This window comes from Solanum dulcamara, chromosome 3 (assembly GCF_947179165.1).
Source record: "Solanum dulcamara chromosome 3, daSolDulc1.2, whole genome shotgun sequence".
In the NCBI taxonomy this organism is placed as follows: Eukaryota; Viridiplantae; Streptophyta; class Magnoliopsida; order Solanales; family Solanaceae; genus Solanum; species Solanum dulcamara.
In genome coordinates this window covers 65,927,810-65,948,261 of record NC_077239.1, presented here as the reverse complement: position 1 = coordinate 65,948,261, position 20,452 = coordinate 65,927,810, and the positions used below count along the sequence as shown (strand labels likewise).

General features: G+C 33.9%; 2 protein-coding genes across 2 annotated transcripts; both read right to left on the bottom strand.

Annotated features, from left to right (window-relative positions):
- Positions 1-8,068: 8,068 nt before the first annotated feature.
- LOC129881690 (uncharacterized) lies at positions 8,069-10,660 on the bottom strand. The gene is made up of 3 exons (XM_055955810.1): positions 10,107-10,660; positions 8,770-9,987; positions 8,069-8,448 (listed from the first exon to the last, which is right to left on the bottom strand). The coding sequence occupies exons 2-3, from the start codon at positions 9,827-9,829 to the stop codon at positions 8,414-8,416; spliced, it is 1,095 nt and encodes a 364-aa protein (XP_055811785.1). The 5' UTR covers positions 9,830-9,987; positions 10,107-10,660; the 3' UTR covers positions 8,069-8,413.
- A 4,164-nt stretch (positions 10,661-14,824) lies between these two features.
- On the bottom strand, positions 14,825-17,596 carry LOC129881689 (bifunctional pinoresinol-lariciresinol reductase 2-like). Its single transcript, XM_055955809.1, has 4 exons — positions 17,200-17,596; positions 16,735-16,975; positions 15,262-15,465; positions 14,825-15,135 (listed from the first exon to the last, which is right to left on the bottom strand). The coding sequence occupies exons 1-4, from the start codon at positions 17,527-17,529 to the stop codon at positions 14,972-14,974; spliced, it is 939 nt and encodes a 312-aa protein (XP_055811784.1). The 5' UTR covers positions 17,530-17,596; the 3' UTR covers positions 14,825-14,971.
- Positions 17,597-20,452: the final 2,856 nt, after the last annotated feature.

The following is a 20,452-nucleotide window of genomic DNA, read 5'->3' as shown; positions in this document are numbered from 1 at the left end:
TTTTGAAAGAAGGTCCAATGAGACCAAATTGATTGAGTTTTGAAAGGAGTCCAATAAGACTAAATGAGTTGATTTGAATTAAGTCCAAAAGAGACTAAATGAGTATTTTGATTATTTTACTCACCTGATATATATGAGCATATTGAGTCTTGGGAGAAGTGTTGAGCACCGAATTGGGTATGAGTATAGTTCATACTTGAATCCCATGAACTAAGTAGCCAACGTAGGAAGGGATTGGATCGTTAAAGTCGAATGTTTCCCTATTTCATTGTCCTGAAATGATAGGACTTGATTGATTGATGTATCCATGATTGGTTGATTTGTTCATACCCTGACAAAGTATGGACGGATGTGGAAACAACGTCAGATTATTGTACATCACTGGCTCATAAGTGATGGTTGTCGGTTAGAGAAACTCCCAAATTGAGTGGATTGTGCTTGATATAATTGATTTGATTGAGATTGTAGATGATTGAGTCGATTTGAGAGACATTTTTAAATTCTGATTTGCATACCTGTTGAGCCGAGTCCTTTGAGTTTATTATTGGGTTGATTGAGTATGATGTGATCAATTTGATTGGTATTGTAGATGATCGAGTTGATGTGTAAAACATTTCTAAATTCTAATTCACATGTCTATTGAGTTGAGTCCTTTGACTTTATTCGTTGAGTTGAAGATATGTGATTGGATTGGAGTTGATGGTATATGATTGGATTAGATTGGACTGTATGTGATTGGATTGAATCGGATTATATATGATTAGATTGGATCAGATTGTATATGATTGGATTGAATCGAATTGTAAATGATTTGATTGAATTAGATTGTACATGATTGGATTGGATTGGATTGTATATGATTGGTCTCTGTCTAAATTGTATTCTTACTTTAGACTTATGACACCTTGATTGAGTCTCTCTTATCTTTCTGACATGAGATATTTGAACCTATATTATTCTATCTTGACGCATATTTAATTATGCCATATTACATACTCGTACATTCCACATACCGACGTCTATTTGGACTTGCATCATTTCATAATGCAGAGACAGGTTTAAGAGATCATCAATAGGAGCATCGTTGATGATTTGTTCACACTTAGCTTATTGGTGAGTCCTCTCCAACATTCGAAGGATACCACTTATGTTATTCTTGTGTCGAGTTTAGTCTTTTCATTTTGATTTGAGGTAACCATGAACCTGTCATTGGCACCAATTAGATAGTAGTGATAGAGGCATCATAGAATAGATAATAATGGGTTGATTGAGTATTTTATTTTCTTGAATTGTTCTTGTGAGACTATTTAACGACATAGATTGGAGTTCGATTTATTGGCCCATGGCCTTTCTTTCTTGAGCTAGATTGTTGATTGGAATTGCACACTTAATTACCTCTTTATTTTAAGTCTTCCGCTAATTGAATGAATGAACGAATGTGTGATTAGGTCAAGTGATTCGCTTGGTAGCAAGTAATGGTTTCTGAGTGCCGTTCATATCTAGGGTACCCTTCCAGGGCGTGAAAAACACTTCCACGCCACAAAAATGAGAGAATTAACCTGGGATCCAACTGCTCCTCAAACACGGCCTTAGACCAAACAATATAACAAAAACTCAATAAAATACAATAGGCCTACCGCTTATCAACAAGCGAAGGAATCATGAAGTTGTTGTGAATTAAATAGGGGGTGAAATAACTCAAGGATCGATGCCTTACCCCAAGATCATGCCATTCCTGATCACAACCGAGTATAACAAAATCCAATATATGGCTACGACGATCAGCTCAACACAAGCCCTACAGGGAACAACACACACAACTACAAGGGCGATACAACACAATACAAGACATCTAAGGCTCAAACCTATCTTATATCAATCCTAATAAAGATAATCACGCTAAGTCATACCACAAGAAAGGCATCTAGCCTAAAGTAAGGATTCCAGGAGACTATGCTAGTTTAAGGCTCAATCAGGAACCAGGTAAATAGAGTAGAAGGAATTAATTCTAATACTTGAGGAGAACAATCTTTATATCATATACAATTCATACTAAACATAATCTAATAAAGCTCAATCAAGAAAATAGACTGTAGCATACCTCGAAGCCAATCATACGAGCTTCAAATCTGCTGAAATAAAGCATTTCACTTCTGAATCACCTTTGATCACTGTCACGCTATAAAAATATCTATCACACCGTCATTATGGACGTTTACACACCAAATTCACAATAACTAGAGACGAAGTCAAATTAGGTCTAAAATAAGATTGTGAGACTTGTGTTGGAAATTACGAAATTGACTCCATCAAAAGGTCCTAATCTACATGCTAAGGCTGTGTCTAAAAATGGGACACAATTCGATGCTCTGAAAGGAAGAAATCAACCCATGCAAAAATTATCCAAAAATCACCATAAAAGAGCTTGGGTAGTCCTTTTCGGGCAAACATTACCTCAATCCGAAGTCCTCCGTACTTCGATCACTCCAATACGTAGCCACGCCAATTATAGACAATATGCAACTTGAATTAATTAAAATTAAGGTCTAGAGCTCACACCATTGCATTTTAAAATTTAGGTAGAAGGGTGAAAATTTGAGATTTATAACTTAGCAATCTCATCATTAAAAGCCATTTCCCATTGCTAAAGCCTATGTTTTTGCCGCTAAAGGTCAACACAACCAAAACTAGATTTTACAATTTTTGGAAGTCTCTGAACGAACCTTGTATTCGTTCGTGACTTGATATAAATAAACCACATAAGCTACCCTACTAAATTTGACATTTCAGACTCAATGAAATTGTCAAATTTCGAAAAAAGATTGTATCTACAACATTGACCGAAGTCAACCATTTGCCAAACTTTCACAAACATCTCGTATGACGGGTCAAACTCACATTGGAAGCCTCAAAACTTGAATCAAAGGTCCTTCTAGATAAAACTCGACGTTACAGAGCAAATGGAATTATCAGGATCGCATTTCGAGGATATTTACCTAAAGTTTTGGTTGAAAGCTCAAGAAATTACAAAAACACTAAATAGGACAAGGATGAGTTGTGTCTATCTTTTAACTAAAAGACTAGGCAAAATTGACCTTCGCGATTGTGGCCAAACTGGCCCACGATCGTGGTGAAGGGGGACTCAGAGTTTCGTGAATGCTGAGAAGAAGCTACCAAGCCTCTGCGGATGCGGTCAGAGCCTTACGAACGTGGAGGCCATACCTCTTGGATTTCTCGAACGTGGGATCTTGCCCGCGAACGCGAAGAGAAAATGGACCTACACCAGATTTTACTGCAACATCAGTTTTTGGCAAGGTCCAAAATCTCTGATGGGTGCCCAAAATTCATTCAGAATCCCGTGCACGCAAATGAACTATGCTACCCCACCAAATTCGACGTTTCAAACTCAATAATGCACTCAAAATTTCCATCTAAGGTAATCTCGATAAAAAGTAGGTCTCACACCCAAATGCCATTTTAATCCAAAAATCCATAAGGAGGCTCAGAATGACACTAGTAGCCTCGGGGACTGCATGAAAGGTTGTTCTAGACCAAACTCAACATTCTAGAGCTAACCGCGCTAATAAAATTTCAATCCGAGCGTGTTTTTCAAGAATGTTGATCAAAGTCAACCTTAGGCCAAATTTCATAGGCTAAAGCGCCAAATAGCCTCAAACTCACACCAATGCCTCGATACTCATGTCGATCATGCTACTAGCCTAATTTGTCCATTTCGAAGCTAAGAAACAGTCAGAATTTCATTCTGAGGTTATTTTTCCAAAATTTTGACCAAAGTTAACCGTTCAAACTCCAAGAGCTCCTAAATTGGAAAACGGGCATAAAACTCAAACAAACGATTAGGTGACTGAACTGTCAGTGCCAGCAAGTCATAAATAACTTGGGGTCGCTACAAGAAATCTCTAAACACTGAAAAGATCAAAAAATGAAGGAAATAACCTGGAGGGTCATTACAATTACCATCATCAGGCATCACCATATATTGTCAATCATTGTTGTTAGTCATCATTATCATTCATTATAATTTAAATTCTTAATTTGCTAAAACTTTGATTTTAATGTAATATTTTATTATTTATATATGTATTCAATAATATTAGTTAGTGAGCTCTATAATGATGCAATAACTACATTTAGAGAAATATAATGTGCCTCCAAAAATTTCCCAAAAGAAGAGTGAATAGTGAACTTCCAAAAATAACAAATTAAAGGTACATAACACTTGACATTTAGAACCATTGTGTGACGATGGTTTTATTACCGAGCATGATGCTTAAAAACAAGTTCCTTAGGTAACTTTTGGCTATGGGTGCCACTGTGGAGGACAAGATAATGGGAACACTAGGATTTACCGCTACTTTAATTTATTACACCAATGCAGAAGAAAAAAGGGAGATTTGCAGGACTGTGGATGAACAAATTGGGACATGGATGGCAAGTGAATAATGCAAAGAGAGTGTTTGATCATTAGTTGTGATCAAAGGAAGAGTTTGTGCTATGAGACTACTAAGTGTTATCCTGATGATCGGAACGATGGTAACTGGTTAATTACATGAAGGAATATGTATTTTGTAATCCGAAATGATAGAGAATATCATCTATCATGCATTTCCAGTCAACTTTTTGAACCCAAACTTTCATTAGTGTACAGTTTGCTGAGCAGGAAAAAATGATTGAATTGACACGATGAGCGAATATTGTACCAGGAGAATTTGCAAGTTCAGTTCTCGTATCTTGTAGAAGTTAGCAATCTCCATTAAGGTTTATGGAGTTGCTCCAGAAAGAAGAAGATACAAATCAGAGAGGAGAAGAGGAGGGAGAAGAGTTAATTGACAGAAAGATTAGTATTTCTGTAGTCCTGATTGTGTACAAATGAGGGTGTATATATACACTTAATTGATCAGTTGATTCTAGCTCATTATAACTGACTAAGATTAGTTATAACTAATCCTTAACAATTGTAACTAACATTAGGAAAGGGAAAGGAACAACACAATAATATAATCATTCAAACAGACTCTATGCTATTGTACAAGATTCTAAAGGGAAAATGGTCATGTTCCTGGATAATCACAGAGATGGTGACAGAAATCAAAACATTCTTACAGAACAAAAAACATACATTCCAGCACATTCACAGGGAAGAAAATCAACCAGCAGACTACTTGACAAATATTGCAATCGATACAGGAGGGTGCAAGTACCAAGATTTCAGTAGTTTGGAAGTAGCAGGAAGAAAGATCATTAACAGTAATAAACTAAAATGTCCCTATTTGAGAGTAACTCTAGTAAAGGGATAGAGGGGACAGGGAGGTTCAAAGTATTAGATATTTTATTTTTGGTTGTTTGTTTATTTCTTTCCTAGTCAATTGGACAATGTAGGAAATGGATTTTGCCCGAGGTGGTATAAGGTGGTGTTTATACTCATTACTTCATCAATAAAATATCAAAATTTAACCAAAAAAAACAACATTAGGAAAGGGAAAGTTATAGTTTTACCCTTCTAACTTAAATAGACCCTAACTGATCTTCTCAATACTCCCCCTCAAGCTAGGTGGGGGAGAAGATATTAAGAAGACCTAGCTTGGAACTAAGGTAAACATGTTGAACTCTGTTTAGTCCTTTGGTAAGAATGTCAGCAGGTTGTTCTATAGTGTTGATATTCAGTTTTCACCAATCCTTGTTGCAACTTCTCCCTTGTAAAGTGGCAATCTATCTCAATGTGTTTGGTCCTCTCGTGAAACACTGGAGTTGCAGCTATTTGAAGTGTTGCTTTACTATCACAGTAGATTGTTGCTGGTAATAGCACCTTGAATCCAATTTCTTTGAGCATGCCTAGTAACCAAGTTAATTCTGCCACAGTTGAAGCCAAATTCCTATATTCAGATTCAGCAGAACTTCTTGAAATTGTGGTTTGTTTCTTTGATTTCCAGAACACATTGGTTCTCCAATCTTTACTAAAAAACCAGTAAGAGACCTTCTTTTTGTAGGCTTGCTTTGCTTGATAGTAGTAAGCCCTGACCAGTTTGGTTTTTGATATATCTAACTATCCTTTGATCTGCCTTCATGTGAGACCTTTTGGGTTGTTGTAGGTATTGACGTAGTAATTGTACTCTATAGGCAATATCAGGTCTTGTGACAGTTAGATGTAGGAGCTTGCCAATAAGTCTTTGAAATGGTCCTTGATCAGTTAGTAATTCAACACTTGTGAGATCCTTTCCACCAACACACTCATCATACTCTCTAGATGTATGTTTCACACTAGTATCAATGGGAGTAACTGCTGGTTTAACACCTGATAATCCAAGTTCAGATATCAACTCTAAGTCATACTTTCTTTGGTGCACGAGGATTCCTTGTTTTGATCGCAAATTCAATTCCCAAAAAATATTTTAGTTCTGCTAAGTCCTTCATCTGAAAGGCTTGATGTAAGTTCTTTTTGGTGTCTTCTATAAGTTCCAGTTGATCACCTGTAATGAGCATATCATCTACATAGATGAGTACTATAGTAGTACCTTTGTCTGACTTCTTAATGAATAATGAGTGATCATATTGGCTCTGTAGGAACTGAAACTTCACTAGTGCTTCTCTTAGCTTGGCATTCCACTGCCTTGGGGCTTGTTTGAGGCAATAGAGAAATTTTATAAGTTTGCATGCCTTATTCTCCCCCTGACTCAAAAATCCCTGAGGCAGTTCCATGTAAATTTCATCAGTGAGATTTCCCTGTAGGAAGGCATTATATACATCCATTTGATGCATGTGCCAACTCCTAACTGCTGCAATAGACAGTATTGACCTGACTATGACCATCTTTACTACTGGAGAGAAAGTTTCCTAGTAATCTATGCCCTCTTTCTGACTGTACCCTTAAAAACTAGTCTTTCTTTCAGTCTCTCAACCTCACCAGTGGTTTTATACTTCACTTTGTAGACCCATTTGCAGCCAATAGCTCTTTTTCACTCGGGCAGACTTACAATGTCCCATGTGTGATTATCCTGCAATGCCTTAATTTCCAACTTCATTGCTTCAACCCAGCCTCGATCTTTAGATGCTTCAGTATATGACTTTGGTTCTGTTGTAGATGAGAAAGCTGTGATAATTGTACTATAGTTAGTTGAAAGATGATTATAGGATACATAGTTAGATATAGGATAGAAAGAGTTTTCCTGCAGACTGTGACACAAAATCTTTCAACCATGTAGGAGGTTGAGTCCCTCTTGTTGACTTTCTTATAGGTACACTAGTAGTCACTGCAGTTGTGGGAGGATTCAAAGTAGTACTAGGCACATCATTTGACCCAACATAGGATGTGTTTTGAGTAGTGTGATGATCATCTTCAGTGTTCCTCATCTAACTGTCAGGAATATCTGCAGAGTGACTCTCCATTTGAGGCACTATATTATGAACAAACACTGGGTTGTCTTTGTTAAACTCCTTGAAAGGAAATTCAGACTCTCTAAATGAGACATCTCTGTTGACAAAGAAATATTTGTTAGTAAGATCATAAAGAATATAGCCTTTCTGAACTTCTGAGTATCCCATTAATACTCCAGTTCTGGCTCTAGATTGTAATTTTTTAGTTTCTGCTAGATTTTTAGCATAGCAAAGACATCCAAGAACTCTTAGATGGCCTAGAAAAGTTATAGCATTATACAACTTCTCATAAGGGGACATGTTTATCATTGATGAGTGTAACCTATTAATTAGATATACAGATGCTTTTACACAGTGTCCCCAGAACTTAAAGAGGAATGTTGGCTTGAAATCTAATATCACTTTTTACTTCTAGAATATGTCTATGTTTCCTTTCTCCTACACCATTTTGTTGTGGTGTGTATGAACAAGATCTTTGGTGTATTATACCTAATTGTCCAAATAGGCTACTACATATATCATTCACAAACTCAGCATCATTATCAGATCTTATGACCTTCACTGTTTTATTGAACTGAATTTTAACATACTGCAAAAAGATAGAAACTACAGTACATACATCAGATTTCAGTTTCAACAAATAAATCCATTTCATTCTTGTGTAATCATCTACTATAGTCAAAAAAATATTTATTTCCATCAAAAGTTTGTACTTTGTAGAGACCCATACATCCATGTTTATAAGATCAAAACTACCAACAGTCTTAATAGAACTGCTAGGAAAAGGTAATTTGCACTGTTTGGCACATGGACAGATATCACTCCTTTTGACTATATCAACTAAATTTTGATTTTTAATAGATAACATGGTACTTAGGATAGCACTAGAGACATGTCCTAATCTTTTATATCCCAAGGTTACATCAGCTTCATTGACAGACACTAATCATTGAGCAAATAAACTGACTCTTCTTATTTTCCCAGTAGTTTGATTGAGCAACGATATAGGCCATCACTCTCTTTACCAATCACCTTCACCTCCCCATTTGAGATATCCTGAAAAAAAAAAGTTAGGATAAAAGGAAGCTACAAGATTCAGTTCTTTAGTTGCCTTGAAGACTCACATAAGATTATACTTAAACTGTGGTTGTAAATTACATTGTTCAAGGGACTCTAATTAGAGATGGAGCTTGAACCAATATGAGTTATCTGAGCACCATCTCCATTAGGTAACTGGACCCCCTTGGAGTCTGTATTTTCCCTTATTGACTCTTTATAACATATCCTTATCAGACACCATATGATTTGTGGAACCTGTGTCAATAATCCATTGTTTAAGGATTTTTGGCAAAAGAAAAGCCTTATATTTTGATATACCTGACTCTTTACCCGCAACATTTACAGAAGGTCCTGCACTTGTATTGGTATTCAATTGAGTCTGATTGAGTAACTGGACAATTTGATCATACTGGCTTTGAGTGAAAGCACATGCCCCTGTCTGTACCATAATGCCATTATGTCCTGAACCTTGAGGTCCCTGAGAGTGATCTTCTATCTTGGGATCTTCACACTCGGTAACCGAAAGTGATCTTCTGAATAAATCTGCAGATTTATCTTTGGGCTTGTAGTGAACTAAATTCACTTCTCGTTTTGAATGCAACCTTTGAGTACTAAATCTTTTTGGCATGTCTTCCTGCTTCGTTTGCATCTTGAATTTAAACTTACCTATTTTATTTTTCTGAAACATAGATAACTCTTTCATTGCTTCAATTTCTTTAGGAACATTAAAAGCTCCTTTGAACCTAGCAGGTTCACATTTTCCTTGTGCTTTTTCAATTTGAGGATCATCTTCTAACTTTTCCATCCTATGATCTTTTTCATGTTCTACAGAAACATCTTTCATTGGATCAAATAAAAAATGTTTACCTCTCCTCTGAATGTTTAAAACTTCTTTTCCAACACCATCAATGATGAAGCAATGCTTATCCTCAAAAGATACTTTGTATCCTTTTTCTATCAACTGACAAATACTCAACAAGTTTTGATCAATATCAGGTACATAAAGAACATCTGAAATTTTCTTATTACCTGAACTTGTTTTGATGACAACAGTTCCTTTTCCTTCAACAAGAATCTGATCACCATTTTCGATCCTAACTTTGAATATTTCAGTAGGCTTTATTTCTTCAAACAAACTCTTGTCATAAGTCATGTGGTTAGTGCAACCACTATCAATCAACCAGAAATTTGTTGAAACCTTACTTGAGATACATGTTGCAACAAAAAGATGGTCTTCTTCTTCTTCATTGACCACACATGCATCTACTTCATGGTTCTCAAATTTATTTTTGCAAATAATTGTTTCATGGCCAAGATAGTTGCACTTGCTACACTTTGCATCTGGCCTTTTCCAACATCTGTATAGTGGATGACCCATTTTTTCACCGTGCTCACAAGGTGGATAATTTTTGAAATTTTTACCCTATTTTGAGTTTTATGGCTGGCTGCTAAGGCTCCTTCAACTATACCATCTTGCCTCATAAGTCTTCTTTTCTCTTGTGCCTGAAAAGAATTTAACAATTCTGCCAAGGTAATCTTGGACAGATCATGTGTATTTTCTAATTAGTCATACATGCTTCATATCTTTCAGGCACTGTAACAAGAATTTTTTCAACAATTCTTGAATCTTTAAATTCAGTGCCTAGTAATCTTACCTTGTTAACTATGACAAGCAATCTGTCTCGGAGTCTTTCATTCTCTGTAACTCGAACTCCCTTATTAAATTCAATACTTGCATTCCTCGAATTCTTTCATCTCCAGTATATTCTTTCTTCGGATAATCCCAAATTTCTTTTGGTGATGTGAGAGACATAATTCTTGTGAAGATAGTTATTGAAACAGAAGCAAACAAAGTTGCCTTCGCCTTAGACTTCATGGTTTTCTTTTCCTTGTGACTCTTGATTTGAGCTATAGTGGGATTATTTGGTAGTGGATTAATTAAATAATCCCCTTCCACAGCTTCCCAAAGATCAAGAGCCTCCAAGTAAGTTTTCATTTTTACCGCCCATAATTGATAATTTTCACCATCAAAACAGATGGAGCCATTCGTGAAAAACTATTTTCAGAATCATCTCTTCACTCATAGGTCCGTTAAGAAAAATGGCCCTAGATATCAATTGTTGGTTTTAAAAAGAAGAATTTGCAGAAAACGAATAAAAATATTAAAAGAATGAAAAACAAGAAAGAAAACTTATAAACTAAAGTTGAAAGACTGATATATTTTGACTGCAATGTAAAAATATAATTTATAACAAAACTACTAACTTCTAAACCTAAAAATAAGCAAAAAGATTTGCTGAAAATATCAAACTCCTAAAGTTTATAAAATACTATTTATTCAAAATTCAAAGAGAATTCAACTCCTAATTAAAAAAACTAACTAGTTAACTAGGTCCATCTTATTAAAATTACTGCAGTAAAAACTTAAACAGTTCTAAAACAAATATTCAACATAGACCCATCTACCTTGTCAAATTTTTCTTTTAGATCCTCCCAAACTTCATGAGCACTAACAGCATATACCACACCCCTTAACAGATTAGTGGAAATAGTATTCAACAACCAAGATTGAACTATGGTGTTACACCTTTTCCATTGATATCCCAATTCTTGACTAAAGCTCTCTTTTGTCCAAGATCCATCTACAAACCCTAGTTTATTTCTCCCTAAAAGAACAATTCACATGTATTTACTCCATAAAGAGTAATTTTCAAAATCAGTCAACTATAAAGAAATCAGTGAAATGCGACTTACATCACCAAAATGAAGATGCAAGGGGTGATTATGTTGGTAGGTTTGTAAAAGGAGGAAAAAAGTCAAAAATGACTTATCCCCCCATTGGATGGACAAGAAATGTTTTTTGTTTTGTTTTTGTATTTATAAAAGGAGATTAGCTACTTGGTTTAGAACACATCAAAAATATACCAAATATCAAAATATATAAAATACATGATATAGTATTTTTTTTACCATTAAAAGATTTAGGAAAGGTTCTTTTGGGTATAGTATTTTAGGTATTTGGGTGTGTGAGAAAAATATTGTATATTATATGATTGTAATAATTTTCATATAGTGAATATTTTTATGGGTGATCCGTGGTTTTTTCTGCATTGGATTTCCACATTAAATTTTGTGTTGTTGTTATTTTCTTTAAATTTCTCTGATATTATTTTCTGCTTGAAGGCGATCCGAAAGAGACGGAAATTAGTCGGTTTTTTTTTTCAACAAGTGGTATCAGAACCTTAGGTGTGGAATAATTCTTTAGAAATTTTAGTATGCTCTGTGGTTGCAGTTTTGTCTGATCTTCCAAATCAGAAAAAATTTCTAAATTAGAATTATTGAGTCTTTGATATGAAATAATTCTTTTTGAAATTTTAGGATACTCTGTGGTTGCAGCTTTTTCTGATCTTCCACATCAGAAAAAATTTCTGAATTAGAATTATTATTTTCAAGTAGAAGTTTCGTCCTGGTGGAGTAGCAAGTGAAGTCTGATTCTGGTGGATTTTTCTATTCTGGTAGAGTTGCTTTGGGGTACTTGTATTTTTGGTAATAGTGGAATAAGTACAATCTAAAGAAGTTTTGTCTAAGGAAAGAATTGGTACTTAAGTATATACGTTGTGATCCACCTCTCTTTTCTGCGAACTAATTTAGTGGATACTTTTTCAGTACTATTGTCCATCTAGTTGTACTCATAAGCAAGATGGGGATAAAAATTGACATTGAGAAATTTGATGGAAGAATTAATTTTGGCTTGTGGCAAGTGCAAGTCAAGGATGTGTTAATTCAATCTGGATTACATAAGGCGTTGAAAGGGAGACCAACTAGCGGAAAAGATGACAAGGGTTCAGAAAAATCTGAAAACAGTGGAGACTCAAAAAAATCCAAAATTAGTGATGGAGAGTGGGAAGAGCTAGACATGAAAGCGGTAAGTCAGATTCGTTTGTGTTTAGCTAAAAATATTCTTGCTAATGTGATTGAATTGTCTACAACAAAGGAGTTGTGGGAGTAACTTGAAGAATCGTACCAAACCAAAAGTATTTCAGATAGATTATATTTGAAGGAACAATTTCATAAATTGCAAATAGATGAAGGTACAACTATTTCTGATCATCTGAGTGTCTTGAATGAGATTGTTTCTAAATTAGAATCAATTGGAGTGAAAATTGATGATGAAGACAAGACACCTCGACTCATCTGGTCTCTTCCATCTTGTTATAGGCTCATGCAACCCATTTTAATGTATAGGAAGGAAACTGTGATTTTCTCGAAAGTGACTAGCAAATTAATTTCCAAAGAAAAAAGATTGAAGAATGGAGATGAAAAATCTCAAGAAAATTCAGTTCTTATTGTTAAAGGAAAATGAAAGCAAAATAAAGGCTCCAAGAAAAAGATCATTTGCTAGGATTGTGGTCAACTGGGACATGTTAAGAGTAAATGTCCAAATAATGGGGCTAGTTCGGCTGGAAGCTCCAAAGAAAATGCTGCCAATGTTGTCTCCAAGGGGGGTGATATTCTTTTGTAAGAAAGATGAAAATCCTCATGTCATGAATGCTACCTTTAAAATTGCTATGGAAGAGGATGTTTAAATGGTAACTGGTCCACAAGTTTGCATATGAGCATTGGTTGATAGGTGATGCAAGATGTGTGGTGGAAAAGATGTCGATGGCTAATGAACTCTCAAGAAATCAACAAGAGGGTTGCACCATATGTTATTAGCAAGTTTTTCGACATGAGCCGAAATTGAAATTCTTGAAATTGGAAAGTGATTTAAGTGGAAATTCTTGGATTGGTTCTTCAATCTAAGTTAATATACTCTTTATGGTGGGGGAATGAAAATTCTTGATATTAGAATTATGATTGTCAGTAGCAGACAATGTGAAGGTTGTTGTTGCGCATGGTTGGTCGGTTTTTGAGTCAGGTGAGGAACTGATTCTATTATGTGTAGCTAGACAACTGTAAAGGGCCAATGATTGGTATTTTTTCTCCTTCTTTTTCAAAGGTGGAGATTTGTTGGTAGGTTTGAAAAAGGAGGGGGAAAAAGTCAAAAATGGCTACTCCCACATCGGATGGAGAAGAAATGTTTTTTTGTTTTTGTACTTATAAAAGGAGTTTAGCTCTTTGGTTTAGAATACACCAAAAATACAGCAAATATCAAAATGTATAAAATACATGGTATACTATTTTTTTTACCATTGAGAGATATAGGGAAGGTTCTCTTGGGTATAGTATTTTAGGTATTTGGGTGTGTGAGAAACATTTCTGGGTGGTTCGTGGTTTTTTCCGCATTGAATTTTCACATTAAATCTTGTGTTGTTATTATTTTCTTTAAATTTCTCTATTATTATTTTCTGCTTGAAGGCAGTCCTTGACGGAAATTAGTCGGTGTGCTTCTTTCCCAACAGATTATGGTCCAAGACTTGACCAGCTCCATTCCTCGCTTGAGTGTTAGTGGACTACAATGGATTGACTACATTTGCATTTCCAATTGTGTTTTCAGACTCTATTGTTGACATAAAACTGAAGCTAATTCCAAAAATTCCAACTTTGACTCAGAGAATGAGAACTTCTGTTTTCAGAACTTAGAAAGAAACCAAAATCTTTGAGAAGAAAATTGGTCAATCGATGAAATTGGCTTGTGTGATTTATTCAGCAGATAAGAGCAAGTTGAATGCAGAAGCTTAGCAGATCTTTACTGCTCTGCTCTGATACCATGTAGAAGTTAGCAATCTCCATTCATGTTTATGGAGTTGCTCCAGAAAGAAGAAGATAGAAATCAGTGAGGAGAAGAAGAGGGAGAAGAGTTAATTGAGATAAAGATAGTATGTCTGTAGTACTGATTGTGTACAAATGAGGGTGTATATATACAATTAATTGATCAGCTGATTCTAGCTCATTATAACTGACTAAGATTAGTTATAACTAATCTTTAACAACTGTTACTAACATTAGGAAAGGGGACGTTACAGTTTTACCCTTCTAACTTAAATAGACCCTAACTGATCTTCTCAATATATCGCACAAAGAAAATTTGTTTCCCCGAAACAATAATTGGGGTAACAATAAGCTCTCTTGGGGCAGCCAGCCAAATCAAGGTCCTACATTTCCCTAATCTTACTGGCAGCTAGCGATCCAACTAAGGACAACCAGATTCTAATATCTCGAGGCATGCATTTTCGCGCACAGTAAGCTAAGCTGATTGTTGCACAATAAGAGCCAACCCAGACTAGTACTACAATTGATTTTTTATTTTTGACAAGTATTTGTGTGTGTGAAACGTGGAACATGGAACCAGGAGGCGAATGGGACTCTATTTAAAGTCGAGTCCCCTCCCTTCAATAATCACAAGAGAGTTGCCTCTCTGTCTCCAAATATCAATCTCAAACAAAATATGGATGGATTGAATATTCAAGGAATGGTAGCACATGCAATATATTTGAAAATAATCATATAAGTTAATTTCTTACAAAGCCAAAGCCAAGAATTACAAGACACACACACATATATATCATGCTTATTAGGGTTATACATAACGCTTCATGTAGCATTCCACGGTAGTGTACTTAACATCTGGATAGAGTCTTGATGCCTCTTCTCCTTCTTCTCCTATTTCAAAATTTGTAAGGCATCCTTCATAGCATACATGATAATAGTGACACAATCCAACTTGTTCTGCATACTCAAGCTCTATTTTTATGTTTCCAAAAAAAAAAAAGTTTGATTAAGTTTTGATAGTTCGTTAAATTGAAAAATGCTATCAAATTAATTGAGACAAAGGGAGTACATGTTTTTCTTAAATAAAATAGATCTTACCCTTCATGGGAGCCAAAAATTCTTCTTTGGAAAGAGTTGATTTTTTGAGCTCTTTGCCAATTAGCTTTTCCCAAATTTGAACAACCTCTCTTTGAGAAAGTATGTTTTTAGGAGGCCTAAGGTAAAGCGTTTTATTGAGTGTCCTTGGGTCATCTATGGCCTTTATGGTATAAGTTGCTATATCATCTTCGTCCACATAAATTGCTGCAAAATTAAACAAAGAGATCTAATTACAAAATAAAAAATTTATAAAGGCTAAGCAACTCATTCTGATTTCTTTCTTAATTAAAATTATATTTCTTATAACCTTTGGGAAAAAGAACTAAAATAAAATAACTTATAAAATCAAAAGTTTTCTCACTTTTTGTGTAGCTGCAACTTTCTATCAAGTTGTCGAATAACTCATCTCAACAAAGTTGTTTTATAAAAGGCTAAGCAACTAAAGTTGTCAGGTAACTCAGCTTAACAAGGTTGTTTCACCTTTGGTTATTCAAAAAGAAAAAATGTTGCTTGCCCTAAAACTACAAATAATTTTCATATGAATTTAAGTTACATTTATCATCAGTATAAAGAATTTTTTACATTAGTGAGATCAACTAATATACACTTTCAGTGGAACCAGCTTTTTATACATTGTTAGTCTTTTGACTGTTAATAGCTGGTTATTTTCCTTTCATTTTATTTTTATTTTATTAACACTAGTCTCCTCTCTCTCTCTCTACTGATCTTCTCACTCCTTATATCCCGGTCTTTTCTCTCACCTAAGCTCCTCAGCTTCTGATCTTCTCCAATAAATGTCAAAACTCAAAATGAAAAGTTAAGACATTCATTCATCATAAATTGAAGGAACTATGTATCATCTTTTCAAGTTTATAATTAATATTGCCTCAAGAAGTTCATTGTTGATGTAAGGAAATTTATACGATTGTAGAATTCAGTCTCATCTTCTCAGATCAGTTTCTTGAAAATTCTGTTATTGTACATATCTCTCTGTCCGATGAAAATTTTGAGTTCTTCTATACATAATTAAACTTATACTCAAAAAAATATATATCACTATGTAAATAGAATCAAATTTCTCTTATACATCTCTAAATCACAAAAAAAAAATGAATAAAAACTATTAGGTTTAAGATTTCTTCAAATGGTGTTGGTGGTTGTTTCAATGGTGTATTGTACTCTAGACAAATACTCTAAAATTGAGGATGAAACCAAGAATGGAAAGCCTTTCTATTAGAGTTTAAGTTACCTTATAATATTTTTTTTAATTATTATCTAATATTAAAAGATAAATATAATCAAGAACCCTTACCTGTTGTAAGCCTTAAAAGACTCTGACCGTGTTAAAAAAAAATAAAAAATTCCACTGATAGTGGATAATAGTTAATCTTAAATTTTAATATTAAAGAAGCTTACCTATAAATATCCTTGGAGTGATTTGTTAGTGCAAAAAAATCTTTTAGAGAGAATTACCTTTTTGGTTGCCATCTCCAAGAAGGACAACAGAGTCTGTTGAAGGAAGGATGTGACCAATTTGACAAAGGCCACCAAGGAAGTAACCAGCAAAGCAATTAGCAGAGACATAAGTGAAAGGAATGCCAGCTTCTTCAATTGCTTTCCTTACCATCATTTTATCATCAAATGTGACTCTACCTGGCTCCATTGCATTTTCCATTCTTGCTGGATCCGTTCCAAACTCAGATGGCAAAAATCTCTGTATAGTGATCAGCTTAATTATCGAGAAGGTCATTCAACTATTAGAAATTAGGTAAAAAAAGTCAGTTTTGGAAAACTAAATACGTATAAAAATTTGATTTATTTATTTTTTTCAAAAGTTATCCAAATGGCTCAAAATAATTGCTTCAAGAAAGTCATAAAATAAAATAAAATAACAGAATTGCATAAAACGTTTAAGATAATTACATAATTAAACTCTACCTTGGTATTTCCAGCTTCTTTGATGGCATCCACAAGCTTGAGTTGAATCAAGATATGGTGGCTACGAATATGGACGCCAGAGATAGCACAGATTACAACGTCGACGAGTTTAACCGCATCCACGAGGCTCCGGTGATTGTTGAAAGAAGCAGTTACAAGGTGAGCTCCCTGCATTTTAAAAGAAATAAGCATTTGAAGTTTGTCAATATCAGCTCCTATTTGTGGACGTTGCAAAATGTATGTGTCATGTCCATTTGCTAAACTAGCTTTAACCAATCTCTTCCCAAGGTAACCTGTTCCCCCCACTATCAACACTTTGCTTTTTCCCATCTTTTCTTAAATTTTTTCTCTCTTGTGATGGAAATTGTTATATATGAAGGATACTCCATTGCCTATTTATACATACTCTAATATACTCTCTCCGTCCCAGTTTACATTTCTTTTTTAGTCGGTGTAAAAAAAAAAGTCATATTACTATAATTAAAAATAAGTAGGGAGTATACAAATCACATTTTGTTAAGAGCTAATTACATGCTATTCCTATTCTTTTCTAAATTACGAAAATTTCTTAAATTTGATTGAATTAAGATACATCACATACTTCCTGATGATGTTTCCGACCGATACATCGCATAAAATATTGTATTCGACGTCTTGATATATCCGACCGATACATCGCGTAAAGTGATGTATCCGATGTCCTGATACATCACGTATGACCGATTCATCGCATACAGTAATGTATCAGAAAATATGAGAGAGTATGGATTTTTGTGATTTTTTCAAATGGTAGGGAATTAAAGAGAATATGGTAAAATAAGTTGTGTATTTACGTAATTTTTTCTAAAAAAATTGATTTTAAAATTCATCTTTTATCCTTAATGAAATGATTTACACACACAAATATATAAGGATTGTTTTAAATCAAAATCTTTCTTTTTTTAAATATCTTGTTAAATCAAATATTAACACATAAAATGAGACGAAGAAAGTATAACATTGGATCCTATCTCTGTTTAACTTTTTTTTTTCTCTTTCTTGTTGTGGGTTTTAGCCTTGGAGTACAAAATTTTCTTTTTATATAAGGTAATATCATAAACTTGACGATATGTTTAAGCAAAAGTCAAATGAGGTTACGTGGTAACAATATATTTTACTAAAATGATCAAACTAATTAATTTGTGATGTAACGTGCAGCAAATCCATGACCTTGACCTGTTGTTACCAACCACCAAATCAAGAAAAAGAAAGATTGTTGAATTAACAAGTCTTAACCATTAAAAATCTCAAATTAAAGATCTGGTTAAGCCAAAATTCTTAAATTGTTTATTTTGAGAAGCCTCTTTGTTAAAATAATTTTCACGATTAGAGTACTTTGGGAGAGAAATAGTTTTATTTTAGTCAATATTTATTGGAGAGTCACTTTTTTAAAAATTTTAGAAACAAATTGTATTTGATAAAAAAAAATTAAAAATATTTATAAACGTTAAATTACGGAAAGGACATGTACAAACTTAATTTACAATTAATTTATCTGAAATGAAAACATTATTTTTAATTATTTTTTTAAGCTACAATTATATTTTCTAAAAGAAAAAAATGGTTTTAGTTATTTCTATTAGATACTTAAATTAAATATGATTCATAAAAATATCTCTAACTTGTTTGAGATGCAGTAAAATTTGTAAAAACAAAAAAGTATGGAAAACAATGGGAAAAAAGTCCTGGTGGAGACCGGAGAGGGAGAAGCAATAATATTTTCGCGGTTGTTTCTCTTTGAGAATTTATAAGGTAAGTATGGTAAATAAAATTAGTGATTAGGTATTTTTATTTAATTAAAAATTATTTTCTGCTTTTGCTTCTAGAGAGAAGATACAGGGTGTGTTTGATATAAAGAAACTATTTTTTTAAAGAAATAAGTGAATTTTTTATTTATTTGTTGATGTTTGGTACATAAATAAAAATATTATTCTATCCTTCGCCACCTATCCAATTCCCCCAACCCCTCCTTTTGACTATTCCATCATCTGCCACCCCCGAATGTCCACTCCAACCCATCCCAGCCTAGTAGTGTTTTGTTAGATTACATATAAATGTTTTTGAAATAATATTTTTTATTTACCATCAAACACTACAAAATAAGCAAGAAACCTACTTGTTTTTCAAACATTTTCCTTCATACCAAATACACCCATTCAGCGGCGGGAAGCCAGCATCTAATGGTTCCGCAAAATCTGTAGATTTTTTAGAATTAGAAGAAGAAGATGATGAAGAATGAAACCATAGAAATGAAGAAGAGGAGAAGAATTTGGAGAAGTAGTTGAATATTTGTTATTCACTTCATATCTGAATTACAATGTGTAAGTCCTATATATAGTTGAGATAACTAACAGAGTGGACTGATCCTAACCGGCTCACTATTAATCTTAACTACTAACTGAAAACTGGAAAGACAGTTACAGAGTTATAACTGTAATTAGGAACAAATACCAGAAACATACTGTTTACATGAATAATAGACAACATATACGTTTATGCTAGAACACATACGATCATGCTAGAACACATTAGACTGCAGTTCTGCGGTCTTCTACAGTGATCCCAAGTTCACAGCCGAACTCTCTCAATAATTGGGTGGGCAAGTATTGTATAGAAAATGCTACATCTATTCTAGGTTAGGAGAACCCCTATTTATATAGAATTTTTCCCAATCCAAAAAGGAGAAGAAAATAGGATTCTGAGTTCTAGTTAAATATCGGCACTGTAGGGACCACAGAATTAATTGAGGCTACCTATTATGGAAATAATTCAAATAATTAATTTTATGTTATTCTTACCATAATAAATTACAAATTATTCCACTAGAAATTCGTAATTGCACTCCTTCATTTATATTTTGAAATTTCCCACTAAACACTTCTGTAATTCCTCATGTTAAGATTACAGATACTAATCAATAAATTAAATTACTGACGAATTTAATTTAAAGATTAATTTTCTTTAGAGCACTACTTAACTTATTTCATATATCGAATTCATAAATCCACTTGCAAGGTTTGACACAATGAAAACTTATAAGCTTCTCAAAAAAACATATCATCAATCTCTATATCAAGTGTAATATCCCCTAAAAACGTTGTATACGATGTTTCAATTCTCGCTTAAAAATGATACAGCCTCTGTATTTTGGGCATAACTTTTCATAGAATAGTCCAAATTAGGTGATTAAAATTTCTGAGTAATCACAACATCA

Bases quoted from the DNA above. Each gene is read 5' to 3' on its own strand.
- LOC129881689 (XM_055955809.1), bottom strand. From the start codon at position 17,529: ATGGGAAAAAGCAAAGTGTTGATAGTGGGGGGAACAGGTTACCTTGGG. The intron at 16,976-17,199 runs GTAGAGTTTAAT...ATCACTATACAG, and splicing joins AAGAAGCTGGAAATACCAAG to AGATTTTTGCCATCTGAGTT. The intron at 15,136-15,261 runs GTAAGATCTATT...ACATAAAAATAG, and splicing joins ATTTTTGGCTCCCATGAAGG to AGCTTGAGTATGCAGAACAA.
- LOC129881690 (XM_055955810.1), bottom strand. From the start codon at position 9,829: ATGGGTCATCCACTATACAGATGTTGGAAAAGGCCAGATGCAAAGTGT. The intron at 8,449-8,769 runs GTATATCAAAAT...TTTTTTTTTCAG, and splicing joins TGTTGCGGGTAAAGAGTCAG to GATATCTCAAATGGGGAGGT.